At 35.8% G+C, this 19,688-nt stretch overlaps 1 protein-coding gene across 1 annotated transcript in view; it reads right to left on the bottom strand.

Moving 5' to 3' along the window:
* Positions 1 to 11,357, bottom strand: part of EIF4E (eukaryotic translation initiation factor 4E) — a 34,665-nt gene extending 23,308 nt beyond the window's left edge. The window contains exon 1 of the mRNA XM_010980609.3: positions 11,250 to 11,357. Coding sequence (XP_010978911.1) covers positions 11,250 to 11,267 — 18 coding nt within the window. The 5' untranslated portion in view covers positions 11,268 to 11,357. The remainder of the gene's footprint in view (positions 1 to 11,249) is intronic.
* Positions 11,358 to 19,688: the final 8,331 nt, after the last annotated feature.

Below are 19,688 nucleotides of genomic sequence, written 5' to 3'. Positions count from 1 at the left end.
CTGCTCTACAAAGGCAAAGTAAAAGAAAAAGGCACAAAGAGGGATATGGTGAGAAAAAGAGAATCCACAAACAAGTAAATCAAAATATTATCCAGAGAACACCTTGTTGGGATCACAGATGATTTTTATTTTCCTCATATAGATCTAAATGTTCCAAATTTATAACAAAATTATACTGAAGCCCAAATATATATACAGTCCACTTCTGGACTGCTCAATCTGTTCCAGAGATGTCAGTCCCCACTTGCATCAATATCACATTTTTTAAAGTTATCTCTGTTCAATAATTTTTTTTTCTCCTTGTAGGGCTAGTTCTCCATTCCTCTTTTCTCTTCCTTTTCAAAAATTTAATGTCAATTCTCATTTGTTTATTCTTTCAAATAAACTTCACAATCATTACAAGGGGCTTGCATATTTTTTCTATAAAGGGCCAGAGAGTAAGTATTTTAAGCTGGTAATCTTCCTGTCACTTATTCTTTGTTTTGTTTTACAACCCTTTGAAATATAAAAACCATTTTTAGCTAGCAGGCTACAAAAATGCAGCCCTAAAGCCAGCTTGTGAATCCCAGCATAAAGTGCAGTTTCCCACCCCACCGGCAAAGATTTGACATTTTGATTCATTTTATATTCAATTTACATATTAAATGCAGGAAAAATTAACATCCTACCAATGTTAAATCTTTCAAAAACAAATTATAATTTTTCATTTATTAAAATCCTCCATCATATTTCTCATTAGAGTTGTATTGCTCTCATTTATGAATCCTGCAAACTAATAAGTCAGGGTTTATAATTCCTGGCCACTTGAAAGCACTGGCATTTGGGTATATGAATGCTGCAAATTACTTGCTAGGTTTATTACTTCTGATACTTTTTGCCTAGTTACAGGAAACCTGTAGCACTGTATTCTGTAATCCGAATGCAACAATAAGTTACTTTTTAAATGTCATAGTGTTATTTCTTTATTTCTTTCCTACTCAGTAGTCCAGTAACTTTAAGGTTAAAGGAGAGCTGGTTAAGCACTCAAGGAGTGCCTGGCACATGCTAGGCACTCAAATGTTTGAATAAATGAATGTTTCTAATTTTGTTCCTTCTCAAAATCCCTCTGAAACTATAGTAATAAAAAAGTTAAAAAAAAAAAAAAAGCCCACAACTAGGGGGAGAGCACAGAAAACAAACAAACAAACAAAAACAACTGGAATACAGACTGACAAGTGGTCACTGATCAATGTAATACTTTATTAAAGTCTCCTTGGCAGCACCTTTACAACTGGGAGTGAAGGAAGGAGGTAAATTTAAAAGAATCCATGAAAGTTGTTTGGGAAATAACTAGATCCCTCCATCTGTCCCTACTCCAAGTCACTAGGATTGTTGTCATGAGTTTAAAAATAAAAAGAAAATGAGCAACTTGGAGGAAACAGCTAGAGAATAGAAAATGCCTTTGAAAATATGTACCTATATATATCCTCTAAAGAATAAGTTAAGATTTTGCATGCACACAATTACAGGAAGCTATAAAAGTGAACATGCAGAAGACCAGAGAAAGAGAACATCTAGAAATTAAACTTAAAAGACAGAAAAGGTTGGAAAATAAATGTAATTTCCCAAAAAACAAAGCAAAAAGAGATGAAAAAATGAGAGAGAAATTTAGAGAAAGAGAATGAACCAGGGCAGGAGATCCAGTATCTGAATAACTGTTTCAAGGAACAAAAGGGGAAGGGGATCACAAATAAATCTGTCAGAAATGATAGATATGAGTTGCTATATTAATTAAAAAGCCCAATGAGCACTCAGCACAATGAATGACAATACTCATACTAAAGCATGTCATTGTTAAGTGACAAGGAGAGTCTAAACTTCTGGAAAGTGGGAAGAGAACTGATCACATTAAAAAAAAGTCATCAGAATTCCTTACTTACCAACAGCTATAACAGAAGATGACAATGGAACTTCAAAATTCTGAAGAGAAGAACTCTACACCCCACCAAACTACAAATATGATAGTTTAATACGTATGGTCTCCAAAAATCTTTAATCCTCATGTAACTTTTCTCAAAAAACTACTGGAAGATGTGATCCAAAGTGAAACAAGTAACCAAATAAGAGGAAGACAAGGGACACAGCAAACAAGAGGAGTGCAACACAGAAGTCCTATGAGAGCAAATCAGGAGTGTAGTCAAAGGAGATCCAAGAAAGACAGGTGTGCACCAGATATAGAGAGCAACAGACCAGACTGGAGCAATGTGATTCAGTCTACATTCATTTGGTGTCTGTTATGACCCAGATGCTTACAATTCTACCCTTTTAAAAAAACAAAAAACAAAAATCACTGATTGCCATGTGCCTACAGATAATTCAGCTTAAATATGTGATAACAAAGCTTCTTTTCCAAATTCTTTTGTGCTCTGCTACCTGGAACAGCTAAGAATTTCACACCAGAATTAACCTACTCTTAAAACAAGATACAGAACAGATCACTCCCACCAACCACTCTCCTAACTAAAGGTTCTTTGCCTGGTGCATACCACAACCCACTACGTAACCATAGAGTCCTATATTTTTCGGAACATGTTCATGACGGACTGGTTTTGCCAAGAGGGGTGCAGTAGAAATTCCAGGAAGCTGAAGCCAAACAATAGCCCAGAAATGGTGTTCAGCTTATTTTAGCTTAGGAAACTTCATCTAACAGCAATACTGTGCTTTCCTTACACATCATCTAAATTATTCTTTTTTTAAAACTAAAATACATAACTAAAAGATACACACTCTGGAGAAACTCTAAAGATAATTAGCCTGTAAAAAGAATAAAATCAAAGGAATGATTAACACGAAATTCAGGATAGTGAGTAGGGAAAGGGCCAAAGAAATGCAAATGTGATTATGGAGTACAAAACTGAGGTACCGATGTCTCATATGATAGGTACTCTGGTTTTCAGTTTATTACTCTAAAACTTACGTACACATGTATTTTATATTTTTCTACATATAAACATCTCACAATTAGAAAGGAAGGGAGCTCTAGAAAAAAAAACTGTAGCCTGATAGCCAACTACAGCTGCAGAAGTGTTTTATTTGACTAGTAGAGTTTTTCACTTTCAATTTGTTACTAAAACATTCACCTTACAGGTATATTATCTCATGTATGGAATGATACAGATGAAAGGGCTATTCATCACAGCACTGAAATAGCAAATGGTGGGAATGCCAAAGCATGTTAGACGCCTGGGGGAGGAGGGGAGCAGGGAGAGAAGACTACTCAAAGGTATGAATACAGGGAGGTTATGATTCTTCAGGGGGCATTACTCTAACAATCTTCCCACACCTTTCAATTCAATATTGCCTTTCTCAAATAATTACTGTGGTTACCAATCTTTCTAATTATTGAATTTATCACCTATTCCTAGGCTTATCTGGTATGGATCATATGGCCAAACCAATAAACACAATGGCACTACAATTTACCCAAAATTAATAATCATATTCCCTTTATAATCAATACAGGAATGTTACAAACTCCAACATACTTATATGCCTTAATTGGACCCCAGCTAACATTGATCAGTATAGAAATAAATGTTTAAGACCAAATCACCTAATACATACCATCAGAAAGGGAAAGCTTTATGTGTTGATATGCAATGCTCTAGAAGACACATTATTAAGTGAAAAACACACTGTGCCAGAATAATGTATATAGCTGGCTAAAATTTATTATTATTTTTTAAAGTATATACAGTTAACCCTTGAACAATGTAGGGATTAGGGGCACCCAACCCTGCACAGTCAAAAATCCACACATAGCTTTATAGTCAGTCCTCCTTATCCACTGTCCAGCATCTGTGAATTCAACCAATGGCAGGTTGTGTAGTACACATTTAGTGAAAAAACTCCACCTATAAGTGGAGTCCTGAAGTTCAAACCCATGTTGTTCAAGGGTCAACTGTATGTCATTATTTGCCTGTGTATATATAGCTGTCCCTCAGTATCTGTGGGGGATGGGTCCCAGGACCCCCAATACCAAAATCTGTAGATGTTCAAGTTCCTTATATAAAATGGTGTAGTAAGATGGCCCTCTAAAATCTGACCTGTAGTTGGCTGAATCCTCAGATAGGGAACCTGTGGTAAGAAGGGCCAACTGAATATAAATCTCTATGGAAAGATGTGAACTGATCAGCTGGTTGCCCCTGGAGGTGATCCACCTGAATGGGATGAGCTAGAGGAAACCACTCTTTTGCACAAAATTTGAGTTTTGGACAATGTCAACAACTGCCTATTCACACACACTTTTTTTAAGCGGGGAAAAAAAAGCCATAGGACAATCTAAATTTTAGGACAATTTTAACTGTCCATACAAGACCAAATAATGACCTTGGAAAGTTTAACGTATAATAGATAAGTTCTCCTAGAGTAAAACTAAACAATAACTTGACCAACCAAATTGGTCTTGGTCATACCCAGTTGTACCTTACAAAGTTATAACATGCATGTATGTTCATAAACACAAAGATATGTCTAGATTCTAGAAATGCAGTGTCCAATTTGGTATCTATCAGCTATAAGTGGAATTAAATTTCAATTAAAATTACATTTAAATTAAAAAGTTTAAAATTCATTTCCTTGGTTGGATAAGTCTTACTTCAAGTGCTCAATAGCCACATGCAGCTAGTGGCTATCATACTGGACAGCACAAATATAGACCATTTCCAACTCACAGAAAGTTCTCTTGGACAGTCCTTTCTTAGATGAGTCCTCAAAAAACTGGTTAACATGCTTTGGAGAGGAGAACTAGGGGTAGCTGGAGAAAACAGATAGGAGATAGGCTTTTCACACCACTAAGATAGTACTTTGCAATGCCAGGCAGCATCCTTAATACTTCATGTTAAGGTATTTAATCCTTACTGAACTTCAATAGAATTAATTCCCTTTGTAACGTATTTATTTAGGGCATTTAAAAACATTCTGAAAATGAGGTCACAGGTGCCACCAGATTGCTAAAAAAATCCATTTGAATTTTGGACTATAAACATGTATTACTCAGCCTCAAGGAAAAAAGTTATTAAAAATAAAAAGCTAAATACCATTAACTTTAAACCAAAACCGAAGAGATTTTACAATCCTAAACATTATTAAAAAGTTGTACAAGTTCAAAAAAATAAAATGTATCACTTCTAATCCCATCATGCCACCACCCATAAATCACCTGATACATCCTTTCACAGATATGATTTTTTTATTTTTTGAGATCTAATGATGACTTATGCATCAATTTTATCCTTAAGGTAAGAATTTTACTGAAGGTAAAGAGCTGGGCTTTTAATAGTTTTGGTTAAGTTTTAGTTTCTCACTCATAAGTATTTATCCCAAAATATTAAGATTTGGGGAAAAAAAAAACCCTACAAGAAAAAGATGGACATTTTATCTTTCTATTAAAATATTTGTCTTAGTTAATACTTGAAGTTATCAGACTCTGTGGTTGTATAAGCTGTTGCCCTAAGATGACCATGCAAAACCCCATTAAGAATTTTTTTAACAGTACTAATATTAGTTCACATAAATACTAAAATCTTAATGACTGTCACTATAATAAGCACAGCACAAAAAGATAATTTCTGTACAGCATTTTGTAATAACAAGTTTAAAATATGTAACTAAAAACATTTTAACTTTAAAGATTACTGCAAAGCCATGGGGTTTCAGAGAAATCTTATGGTCTTAATACTATCTTCCCCAAATAATTTACTTTTAAGACTAGCAACATATTATAACTGAAACTTTTTCATAACAGCTTCTTAACTCTTTGCCAGACCTTTCACCAAAATTATTAACAGTACAAAGGTAGTTGACAATAAATTCCATATTCTCAAATTCTTAAAAATTTACTACACCGTTTCCACTAGCAAAAAATTTTAACTGGCAAATCATTTGAATTGACAAGGTCCAAAAATCAAATGGGAAGGAGAAGGAAGTGATCATTTACTTTCTTCAGAAATCTACCCACAAAGTTCTAGACCAGTTAATGAAGTATGATCAGTATTAACTATTACATCAAGGTGCTATTTAAGATTCTGTACTTTGGTTATCAGTTATCAAATGTTGTAGTACAACAGCAACTAAAAACAAATAAATGTCCACACATTTTCTTTCAGAGTTGTAGCAGAATATCCATTGTTTATCAAAGTAATTTTTCCAAGTCACATGAGGAATGCACATTATACGCCTATTGGAAAGACAGTGTTAAGGTTAAGAACACACACTCAGGAACTTGGCTGCTTTAGTTTGAACTCCACCCCAACACTTATTAGCTGTATGATCTTGGGCGAGTTAGTCACCAAAGTTAATTCTTCTGCACCTTGGTTTCCTCATCTGTGAAATAAGAATAATCCCCAGTTCACTGGGCTGCTGTAAAAATTAAATCAATTAACATGTAAAGCATTTGGTGTGGTGCCTGACATATGTAAAGTGCTATGAGTTAGCTATTATTAACAAATAAAGATCTGCCTACATAAAAAAAAAAAATCCTGTTACAGATTGTGTGTTTTTTGATTTTTTATTTTTTTGGAGAGGGGGTAATTAGGTTTATATATTTATTTATTTTTAGAGGAGGTGCTGGGAACTGAACCCAGACCTTGTGTTGCTAAGCATGCACTCTACCACTCGAGCTATACCCTCCCTGACCCTCCAGATGGTGTTTAAAAGATCTTTTTATTAAGTCAGTTACTTAGAACTCTAGATCCACATCCCTGGAAATTCAATGCTGGTAAGATATTTCATAATTCCATAGAAACTTATAGAACACAGTGAGCCAAAACTACAGTTTCTCATTGTTTCTAAGGACTATGTATCAAAAGTTACAACTAGGGAAAAAAATCTTATTTTTCTAACCACATTCTCAGGTTCTAGAAGTGACTAGAAATAACTATTTAGTGCACAAGAGACAAAAATGATCCTTCCTTTTTTCTCTAGACATGAATAGGGACTTTGAAAGAGACACTTTAGTGATTTTTATGGTTACATTAGGAGTAGAAAGAGTTATTTGTGGGTTTTGGGTCATAAGCATTGCATTTCTTGCTAATGGCAAAGTAATGATAATGAAAAGTCAGCTATGTGTTACTCCCAGCAAAGAGTGGCAAAGGTGAGTATACCTATGCATGGATATACCTGCATGCAACACATTCACAGAATATTGGCTTTAACTTACAGTTCTTCATAACTGACAAACTGTCATCTGTGAATACTGCATTGGAAAATCAAAATCACTGTAAGATCTCTTATTCCCATTTTTCAGCTAGACTTAGAAATTTCAGTCTTGAAGTTCATACAGATATTAAAATTGGACGGTAATTCATGCTGGATTCCACTTCTCAAAAAATTCTCTATGATAAACAAGTTCATAATGTATAGCACAGGGAACTATATTCAATATCTTGTAGTAACTTATGGCGAAAAAGAATATGAAAACGAATATAGGTATGTTCATGTATGACTGAAGCATTATGCTGTATACCAGAAATTGACACATTGTAAACTGTACTTCAATAAAAATATATATGAAAAAGAGAAAAATTGTATGTAATACAATTTCAATTAAAATGTTAATAGTTGATAAAAAAAAATTCTCTATGATAAAGATGGAGCAACTCACAGCTATCAGAAGAGCAAGGGAATTTCCAATAGTAGCAGAGAAGTAAAAGAAAAAATTACCATTGCCAAAACAACTATTTCACAGGTTCCTTGTTACGTCCAGGACTGCTGGTACTTCCACTATATTCTCAACTTTATATAAATTAAATACAATACTTTTTTTTTAAGTTTTTGCGTAGAATTTTCTATCCAAATAGGATTGAAGTTACATAATTCATTTAACATTTTATTCTCCAAGAAACTTTCACGTGTAAACTATGTCTCTTTCTAAATTGGACTTCTCTAACTCAAATAATTAAACATAATATAAATTAAAAGTATAAAATGAAGTGAAATTTAAAATGTAGACACCAGAACTGAATTTGTTTGGTTTACAAATGAACTTTGATAAACTGGGTTCTTTCTTAGAGCAAAAATAAGCATATGAATTTGCAAGGTCTGCTTGTCAATCAATAGTCTTTGGTTAGCAAAAAAACACTGAATTATATAATGACATATTTGTCAATATGTATTTAACACTTAATTACTTTTATAAACTCTTTGCAATACAAAACATGTTCTAAAGGATAAAAAAGGAAACACTGGATCAGTTGACTAAGTTGATTCCACTTATGAAACTAATGTACAGGCTAAAAAAGATACAATGTAAAAACAAGTAAAATTATACATCTTCATTTTAACTAAAGAAACCAAAATCTCTTACTACTGAAAGAACTACAAGTCAAAAAAAAGCCCAATGAAGAATGGAGAATGAAGATAACAGCTACCAAAAAACACAACCCATTGGAGGACGCAAGATGGCCTGCCATCTTTACCAACTAACATGAAGACTAACTTTCATCTAACCACAAAATTTTGACCTAGCCACGATTCAAATACCAAAAGAATAACAGGAGAGTATTCTTTATCCCAATGTTCAAAATTCTGCCACTTTAAGAGGTAAAACGCTTCCTTTAATTTGCCTATCAAGCTTCTCAACAAATTAAATACTGTAAGCCACATCTTTAACTGATACTATACAAACACTTGAGAATCACACAACTATCGAACTGAAATGACTGATATTTTATGTAATTGCCATAAATAAAAGTTCCCTGAATGCCTACAAAGATGGAACAAGCAGGAAAAACTCATGACTCTTTCGGTGCTTACAATTATGCCCAGCAAAAAAGCAGCAAGAAAAAGCAAAAACACACAAGCTAGTTGAAACAGCAATGAACAAATATGCTTTCTGTAGGCTTTTACAGGGAATACCTCAATTGCAACAAATACTAATCAGCTGCTTTAATTTAAAAAATCCCACTATTTAAAACTGTCAAAAATTGACTAACCTGTAGACAAAGGTGCATTAAAAGTACCCCAAAATTTGCATTTTAACTAAAAATGAATAAATACTATTTTACATGCACCCTCAAACTACAATAGTTTCAACATGGCTTTCCACTTGGACACTCTGTAAGCTTTTAGGTTCCCTACTCCCCAAATTTAAATGCAGTATTCCAATCTCCCAGGAATCAGCACTAGAAAGAATACTATAGTGTATCACTGACCACATCACTGGAAATTAAGCGCCTAGCTGCAGTGAACAAGGTATAGAATCACATTTTGTATAACTTTGTATCCTAAAGAACACTTGGTACAAGGTCCTAAACATACCAGGCGCTATAAATATTTACTGACTCAAAACAGTCCTTCAACACTTTGTAGTTTTGTTCCCCACTACTGAAACAAAAACTGCAGAGCTTTGCAAAACCCAGAGGACCCAAATGTTACTGAAACGTCACAGAATATATTGTTTTATGGTTCAGACGTTTGGCCTTGCCCCTATCACCAGTTGTAACGTTTTTTAAAGACGCTAGCTAGCAACAATGAGTAGGAAAGTTTATCCAGGCAGAAGCAGACTTCAAATCCCACTAAAAGTATTTTAAGTTAAAAGTTTACGTATTTATCTTTTATCTGTTTAACAATTACATTCTAAAATCAGTAAATTGTATCAGCAACTCAAGAGACAGTTTTGCAGTCAACCTAATCTCCAGGAATATAAATATAAATGGTACCAATTAAAGAACAAGTAACCAAGAAGGAAAGCTGCCTAAATTCCGGCAATAAGGTAAGGACTGTTTGCATCAAAGTAATGAAAAATACAAAAATACATTTTTGTATTCTATAGACCTTTTCATGACTCGTTTTTAAAAGTCTTTAAAAAGTCAAAGCAAACTGGTAAGCCATATCAAAACCACAAACTACCATTAGATACGCAAAAGTATCTGGCAACCAGGTCTAGAACTGGTTCCAGGGTTATCACGGTTTTCTGGTTCTTAACATACTCCATTGTGCCTACAAAACAGTATTACTCAGATGTGACATTCCTAAAATGGCAACACAGGCCTAGAAGTTTCGGTGAGCCAGTGTCGGCAAACCCAAACTGTGACAGAGATACTCTCTCCTTTGGGCGGTAACTATCAACTTTGGGCTCTGGGATCAGTTCAAATCAGTTTAAGATGGTGCCTAAATTGGGAGTGTAACAGTAGAGTCAGTAGAACAGATAAAGAGGAAATCAAATGGAAAATTAAGTTTAAAGGTTAAGTTTCTATTTCCAATAAACTGTCTGAGAAATCTTCCAGATAATAAAGACTTGATAGAACAGATGGCTCTAGGCCTATTCGCATTCTCTGAGGCGTGCGCACTGCTCGGAAAGGATGAATGAATGGAAGACTGTCGCGTGTGAAATGCAGCAGGTCCGGCCGGCAACCAGACCCGCAGCAGCGATCAGTAGGCCTCGCTCCTCCCCCTTCCCTCCTCCATGACAGCCCAGTCTCAAGCATGGAGGGGCGAGGACAATGTGATTCCCCTTCTAACCACCACCCACCCTTCATCCTACTCTCAGCTTTACCGCAAGACACGGAGTTCTCCTCCCCACACCAAACCTTTCTCTCTTCCAACCCCGGCAACTCTCGGACGCGCTGGAGTAACATGTGCTCGCCCTTCTCGGCTCCCCTCGGCGAGGTCGAAGCTTCACCGCGCGTGCCGCGGCACCACTCCCGCCCAGCCCATCCTCTGGCAACGCGCGCCCACCGGCTCCCTGGCCCACCGGTCTACGGAAGCCCGGCGCACGCCCCGCACCCGAGCCCCTGGTTTACAGCTCGGGAGGGAGAGAGGGAAGGGGACAGGAAAAGGCTGCCCCGGGGTTCCCTCCTCCATCTCATTCCAGGCCAGCTCGCCGCCCACCCTGCCTGCGGATCCCGGCGCCCGCTCGGAACCGGCCCCGCGCCCTGCTACCCCGAAAACACAATTCCCACACACCTAGCCCAGGCCCCGGATCACCCTTCACCCTTGTAGACCCCTCGCTGCTCCGCAAGAGGCGCCGCCCCTCCCCCACCCCTCTCCCCGGGCTCTCGGGCCCCCACCAGAACGTGTGCTCTACACGCCGTCGCGGCCAGCCTCCGGGGCGCCCCCAGTTGTCCGCCGAGAAGTCAGGCCCAAGAAGAGGGGGAGGGGGTGGCAAGGGGTAGCGTGCGCGCCGGGAACGCCGTCCCGCGGGGTCCCCCAGTCCGAAGGGAGACGGAGCGCGGGGACCGGTGGGGGTGGGGGCCAAAGGCAATACTCACCGGTTCCACAGTCGCCATCTTAGATCGATCTGATCGCACAACCGCTCCTGAAGGGGGGGTGAGAGGAAAAAAATGAGATTCAAACCGGATTGGCCGGCTACTGTTCACGTGACGGACGTGTCCGTTTGGCCCTGGCGGCGCCTGCGCAAGACTGCGGCTGCGTGTGTAACGAGAGGCTTCTGGGAAGTGGAGTCTCTCTGTCTCTCTCTCGCTCTTTTTTTTTTTTAGTAGAGAAGTTTTAAAAAAAAAAAAAGGACTGGTCACGTGGTCGAGGGGTATGGTGCGCGGTTCTCGGAGCGGCGGACACTCGCGTGCTGGAGAGTGGTTTTTCAGTCCTCTGCTCTTCCGCCTGGATAGCTGCTGTCGCACTTACTACCAGGCATGCCTCCTGTGCCCTCTGTCACCCTGTCCTCCCATCTTCCGCGGAAGGTTGGGAACTGTAGGCTCAGCACGCACAATAAGGCTTCATTTGCTTAGTTGAGGTCCTAGAAGTTGCCTGTGTGTTTATTTAATTTTCTTTTGACTTCCCACCATTTTCTCTGTTTCAAAAAGAGGCGGTGATGGAGAATCGTTAAGCAGTCAACCCTCCCCCGTCCCCCGGCTCCGCTAACGCTGGTGGTCACTCATTGCCATCGCTGTGAAAAAGGGTGGCGGAACCGCCCACAGTACCCACTTGCCACAGGTGGGGGGAGGGGGAGTGCACGCGACAGCTTTTCCTGTTCCAAATCCTGAGATTAAGACCTCAGAGCCTAAATCTTGCGTGGAAGTAAAAATTATTTAAACGTTCTGTCCTCTCGCTTCCACTGTCTGTTTTAACGTGAACGGAAATAGCCCAAGTCCAGGTGCCAGCCAGGGAAGCCACTCCGGCCCCCGCTGACTAAGCCCTGGACTGACCGTCAGGAGTCGTTAGGCCGGGTCAACTATGACTCTTGACGTTGACTCATTTTCCTTAAGCTAGTGACTTAATCTTTCAGTGCCTCAGCTTTTTCATTTATGAACCACGGATGGTAATACACTTACCTCACAAGGGTGTGCTGTGGTAATGACTGTAATCAGCTTTGAAAATGCATCGTACTCTATAAATGCTTCATAATAAGCAACCTCGTGCCTTTCTAAGGATCAGCTGCTTCCCCTGCTGTTTTTTTAAAAACAATATTTAAAATTTTTCTTTTGTGTACTTTGTTATATTATCATGTATACCAATGCAATTTTAAAGTTTCAAGACAATTTTGTTCTTTGTAACTGTAGCTACTCTCTGTAGAGGCTTTAATATTTAAGAAAATATTGTTATATTCACAACAATCACTGGCAGCTAGAAATTTATCCCTGCAGTGGCATTCTACATTTCCTTTCTCTTTAAGAGACTGTGGTGTCATTTCTCAAGCCAGTGTTTTTCTGCACAATCTGGTTACTAATACAAAAAACAGAGGTAACGAAATCTAGTAGAGAGCTGCTATAAGGTTTTAATGATGAAGACATTGTATCACTATTTCCCATACTTCTTAAGGATGTCAACACCAGAAAAATCAGTATGAACAGGCCACCTGTGCTTGCCTGCTTATAGTGTTGCTGATGTCCAGAGCTGTGTCATACCTATTATTGAGTACATAATGGTTGCTTGAGTTGACTAACCCATAATTGAGGTTGTAATAAGAACTCAAAACCATTGCCTGTTCATATACTTTGATTCACCTGGATGTCAGAGATGATTAATGAAAGCTTTTGTCCAGTCAGCTTAGCTGTAGGAGGTTTAAATAGAATTCTAAAAAATGAAATGAAATAAATAAATAAATGGATTTCTATTTACAGAGACTACCTACTCTTTTTTTTTTTTTTATTGAAGTATGGTTTACTTGCAATGTGTTAGTTCCTGGTGTATAGCATAGTGATTTAGTTATATATATATTCTTTTTCATTATAGGTTATTACAAGAAATTGAATATAGTTTCCTGTGCTATAAAGTAAGACCTTGTTGTTTATCTCAGAGACTATCTACTCTAAATTAAACTATCCAAAGTAATTATACTCTGTCACAGTGATATTCTCTGTTGGTTAAAAGTAGTATCTGGTTATTTTCTTTGGGGAGACAGTATAGATGTATTATCTTCCTGATGCTGCTAGACAATAGAGCAAAGAGATTTAAATTTTAAAGAGATTTCAATCCCCGTGAAGAACTGAAAACCACTGATGTTCCTAAAAAATTTTTTAATGGTACCTTCCATTTTATGAACTTTTCTCTTGATCAGAAAACACTTCATTTTTGTCAGTCACCCTAGGACTTCTACAATACATCTGTATGCTCCTATTCTCTACAGCTTAATTTCTTTCCATTTTGGATACACTTTGTCGCATGTGTTTTATAGCACATTCATGTGTCTGTCTAATATTATCATTAGATTCTATCATGTCAAAGATTTAGTGATTAGATATATCTCTGTGGGTAGATGATTGTTTTATTTTGACCAATCTGAAATATACAGAGCAGAAATTTTATACTTTATTAATCTGTTAATCCACAAAAAATACATTTGTTACATCACTACCTTATTTGTGCCTGTATTAAAGAAAGGATAATAAAAGGATATTTGAAATGGGATATGGTATTGAAATACTTATTTCAATATTTATACTCTACTTGATTGACTTATCTAGTTAATACATAACTAGGGGCCCAGCATAGTATCATGGTAACAGTTATTTATAAGCCTGGAATTGTTGGTTATCATTTAGCATCTGTAATTAGTCATGGTCTTTTCTTTACATAACATATTCCTGAAGCTCATATATTACTAGTCTTTATAGATTTAACTCATGCTAAAAAGACTTTAAGTAATTTAATAGAATACATCATAATAAAAACACATTTTTATCATGTATTTTGTCATTGGAATTTCATTTAGGTTTTCTTTCCTTTTTTTTTTTTTCTTTCCTTTTTTTTTGTTTCGTTTGTTTGTTTGTCTTGGTAGGGTGAGGGTAATTATGTTTATTTATTTATTTTTAATGGAGCTATTGGATATTGAACCCAGGACCTTGTGCATGCTAGGCAGGTACTCTACCACTGAACTGTACCCTCCCCCTCATTTAGGTTTTCTAGATAGCCGAAGTCATTGTTTTGCTAGGCATTGTTCAACTATGGTTCAAACTGATCAGTCTCTCAAAAAAATTACTGTGATCAGTCCCTCAAAATATTACTGCTACATTGTTTAAGACTTTTTTTTTTAAAAAAACAGGCCTTGGAATTTCAGACATTTTATTTATATCTGATGCCTTTTTGAGTCTCTGATTAGTAGTAGGCAACCATTTTTCTTAAAATGAGTCAGTTTTGAGACTGATAATATGAAATTATATATTTTTATATAATGATCCCTAATATTTAATGTTGGATATTAACTTTAGATATAATCTAAACCAACCTCTAGTTAACATTAACATTTTTTAAACCTTTTTCACTCTCTTTTTAAACTTGGTTATACTACTTTATATATCTATATCTATATCTATGTATATTTTCATTGTTAGTCATTTTCTACAGTGATATTCCTTTAGGAAAGACCTAAAATTTTGGCTTCTCACAGGATAAATTATCTTTTAAATTACAATTACATAGTTTAGTATTTGAGAACATGAACTCTGATGTCAAATTATTTTGGCTCATAATCCCAATTCTACCATTTACCGTGTGACCGTACACAGATTATTTAGCCTCTTTGTGCCTCATTTTTGTCATGAGTTAGATGGGCACAATAATAGCATTTACCTTGTATGTTACTGTGAGAAATGAGTTAATTCATGTAACATGCTTGCAGTAGTTCTTAGAACATAGTAAGCACTCAATGTTAACTCTAGTTACCATGATGTAATATTCTATTAACATAAATTTATTTGTATTTTTCAGTATAGTGTAATAGGTTTAAGAAATCTTCTATGCAGAGAACCAACTTCTGCCCATTATTTTTAGGATATTCTAAGCTTTCAGAGCCAAGCAACCTTTACTGATTTCTTATAACATACCAAGGATTTTTCATACTGATTAATTCCTTTGACCTTTGTAACAAATATGTGAATTAAACATTATCACCCCTATTCTTTAAAGAAACAGACTCAGTAAAGTTAGGGGACACAGGCAAGGCCACATAGCCAGTGGTGAGCCAGAATTCAATCCCAATTCTCTTTACTCCAAGATTCTTTCCTCCGTACCACAACTGTTTTCTCCGATAGGGTCTTCCAAATGCCTGTTTCTGATACTTCTAACAATAAGTTCATTCATGAAACTGACAGTTCAAGAAGTACTAAGTTAATCATTGGAAATATGTAATTGTTGAAGGATATTTAGAGGACATGGGAAGCCCAGGCACATTCTTTCTGGACTGTAAAATCTGCTTGGCATCCTAAGTCCTATGAGTATAAATAGTTCACCACCCATATAAAGATGTGTGACTAAGAACCAAAAGAGTGCAGCTAACAAGCATCATAACAAGCACTCATTCACCAGATGATTGACACACTCACTTCATTTCTTCCTTCCTTTCATTCAGATCTCTGTTCCTCTGTCTCCTGAGGGAAGGATTCCTGGACCACCCTATCTAAATTAGCATGCTCATTACTCTTTATCCCCTTACCCTACCTTATTTTTCCTCAGATCACTTCTTAACTCTAGCTCTAAACCCAGTATTATATTAAACATTATTTAATTGTTGGTTAAATCTCCACTAGTAAAATACTAGCTCCTTGATGACTTTGTAGGTAGATTGCTAACAAATATTTGGGAAAAACCCAAATCTAACTTTAAAAACTTCGCAAAAGTGTAGCTTAAGGACTAATAATGTAATCGGAAAACTACGTATGCCAGGCATCATGTTAAGCAGTTTATATGCAATGGTAATACCTCATTTTATCTTCCAAACAACATTCTGAGCTAGATGAGGTAACTGAGGTTAAATAACTTTCCTAAGAACACAGCTCTATCTTCAGGGCTCTTAACACTATATAATATTGACTAGATTGTAATTGGACTACTTTATAAAAAAGATAATTGTCTGAAATAATAAGAAATGAATAATCTGTAAAGAGTGAAATGTGAAAAATTCATGTAAGTAGTATCCTGGGCCAACAATAAGTACTATAAATAAACTTAATTTACCTTTTAAAATTGAAATTAGGAAAAAATGAAAATATATGGGATGAGATCAATAGTCTTTAGAAAATAGCTCAAAGGATGTAAATACCCATAATTCAGAGATTTGGGTGGAACTTTAGGGAGGAATGACTGGCTTTTCATTGTTACATATATGTAACAATACATTGAAAGAAATATAATGAGAAATAAAATATCTAAAGAAAGAAATGTGTTAATGGGACTTGGCCATTTATAAAAGGGGAATTTAGAATGACAATATTTGATGATCTAGCTCTAGCGTTGTTCTGGGAACAGAGTGCCCTGGCACAAAAATATGGATCTCTGGTCCACTGGCCCTCATTAGTAATGGTTTCTTGGGGACACCACCCATACAATTAATTTGCCTTGTTTTGATTCCAGGTTCACCAAGCAACCATATGATAAACATATCTTCCAGTATTGATTTATATGTATGTAGCACTGATATGGATACCTGAATATCTAGACCACAATAGTAATATTGTTCAGAGTAAATGGCACTAAGTTTTTTAGTTTGTTTTACCTCTATGAGCTTTACCAAAAGAAAGCTACGTCTTTGGTGGCTTACCCACCATGACTGGATTTTCTGCGTGTCCTCACAATGTGATGATTCTCTGAGGAAATGGCCAACCTAAAGGAATTATCTGGATGGCTAATCAGCTTTCCCCAGGACTTGCCTTGTGCCTTTCTATTCCATATTTGGAGACATGGGAATTAGAAATTTCTCACTCACATGCTTCTAAATTCTAATTTTAACTTCAGAGTTGGAGAGATACCAATCCTCATTCAGGACATTGCTTAAAAACATGGACCGTACTAAAAATCTCAGATATGACCCTGTGTGTTTCATGCAGCTAATGGAGAACCATGATTATTGTTTTGTAAAAATAAATAATAAAATAATTTTAATAATACTCCAAGAGAGCCAGTTATATATTTTTTAAAAAAACGAGAAATCACTATTAAAGATGGCTATTTGGAGAGAACTTTTGTCAATTTGGTGGATAAATTTAGTACAAATTGACCCACAACATGCAGAACTTGGAAATAGAAAGTTAGGAAACAAGGGCCATACTTGATCCTATCAGTACTGAGATGATCAGGTTTTAAGAAGGGGGAAAGGGTTTGATCCAGATATGCATGTTAGCAGACTGGATGTATTTAGCTTATAAAAAAACTGGCTTCTGGGAAATGAAAAAATACCAGGCTGGGCGGATTTATGAAACAAGTTGTTAGTTTAATTGCCAGATGATTTATGGAAATGGCACCTTAAAAAAAATAATCTGACCTTTCTTTAAAGTTTTTCCTTATATGCTTATATGCTTTTCCCTGTGGAAGGTAAGAGAATATATTCACATGGGAGTTAAATGGGAAAACTATTTCATTTTACAACAAAATGAGATGGCAAGATAAGTAAACACAATCTTATCCCTTTACTAGAGTTTAATTTTTACATTCTGAAAGAGATTTTGGAAATATATAGGAAAATATCAGTGGTCATTATTGAAATTGAAAAACCAAGGGGAAATTATTGTTTTGTTAGTTACAAAAAAATTAGCTAAATGTAATTTAGACTTGAAAGGCAGATCAATCAACAGTACTTGAGTAAAAACATTTAAGTATTTAAGTATTTTAGCTTATTATTTTGGGGGTTTTTTTTGGTCTTAAAAAAGAAAGTTACATTGTATGTCAACTGTACCCAAAAAACTTTTTTTTCAAAAAGCTTTAAAAGGGAATGTTAAATATAGAAAATTCACGGTATTTTCTGAACCTGATTGGGGGGTGAGGTAAAGGTATTTAAAGTACTCGTAAATAAACTCGGAATTATGCTATTTTGGGAGATTAAATCAGATATCTGATAGAGGATAAGATTACTTAAAAGCCTGGTGCTTAGCTCTATTAAAAAAAAAATCACACCCACACTCAGAGGGAAGTTGGTTTATTATTTATTTATTTGCTTTTTAACTTGCAACTGGACTTTAGCATATGGTTTCACTTTGGTGATGGGAAAACAGCTTAAACTGGTTGAAAAACTTTTGTTTTTCAAACTGGTTAAGGAACATTGGAGCAGAATTGGAATTTTAAAAATTATTTTATTATTCTTATTTTTACTATTCTTCCCCTTGGAGGTTATTTAAATGCATTTAATTTAATAATGGTTTTATTTTAAACACAGTATAACAAACATCATTAAAGAAACTTTTTTTAAAGGAAAATCTCCCCTACTACCCTAATATATCCATATGCCAACATTTTATGCTTTTACAATTATACATACAATTTTGAACTCTGCATTTTTCACATGATACATTATTACAAATATTTTGGACACTGTTTATAGACTGGATAATACTTTTTAAACATTTTACTTTGAAAAATTATCAGACTTACAGAATAGCTGCAGTAATTATTTCCACAAATTCTTCTAAACTAACCAATAGTTAACACATTGCCTTGTCTCTCTCAATCTTTCTCTCATAATTTCTGAGTCATATGAGAGCAAGTTGCAGACACGATAACCTCTAAACACTTCAACTTGTTTCTCCTAAGTATAAAGAGCCATAATCCAATTAAATCAGGAAATGTAATTCTGATTCAATACCTTTATCTGAAATATAATCATCCAATCAACATTCAAATTTTGCCAATTTTTCCAATAATTACTTTTATAGAATTTTGTTTCCAATCTAGGATCATGCATTGTATTTGTTGTCATGTCTCCTCAATTTAAGAAACAGCTCCTCAGTTTTTCTTTGTTTTTTTGAGACACTGACACTCTGAGGAGTGAGGGACAGTTGTTTTGAAGAATATCCCTTAATTTTATTTAGCTGATTGTTTCCTTATGATAGTTTAACACTAAATGCTGATAGAGTTACTGTGACCTTGTTATGTTGATACACTTTTGGACTTACGTATTTTTGGCAGAAATGCTACAGAAGTAATATTATGTCTGTCCTAGTGCATCATATCAACATTGGTAACATTAGTGGCTTCAGGATATTCCACCGAGTCAATATATTACAATTCTCTTACCTAATTTCCCATGGGAATACATATTCTTATGTACATAGTCAGGTTATTTCCAGTTTTTTCCTATTATGAATAATGCTCCAATACATACACTCATGAGAAATTTGTTTTCATATTTTACATGATTCCTTCAGGATAGGTTTTCAACAATGGAACTAAATAGTTTGTAGAATACAAACAAAATTTTCACTTTTTATTTCTGTTGGCATTCGCACTGCTCTCCAAAAGTGTTATGTCAACCTAACAGGTCACAA

This window comes from Camelus dromedarius, chromosome 1 (genome assembly GCF_036321535.1).
Source record: "Camelus dromedarius isolate mCamDro1 chromosome 1, mCamDro1.pat, whole genome shotgun sequence".
In the NCBI taxonomy this organism is placed as follows: domain Eukaryota; kingdom Metazoa; phylum Chordata; class Mammalia; order Artiodactyla; family Camelidae; genus Camelus; species Camelus dromedarius.
Note: the sequence above shows the minus strand (reverse complement) of the source record. Positions and strands in the feature narration are given on the sequence as shown.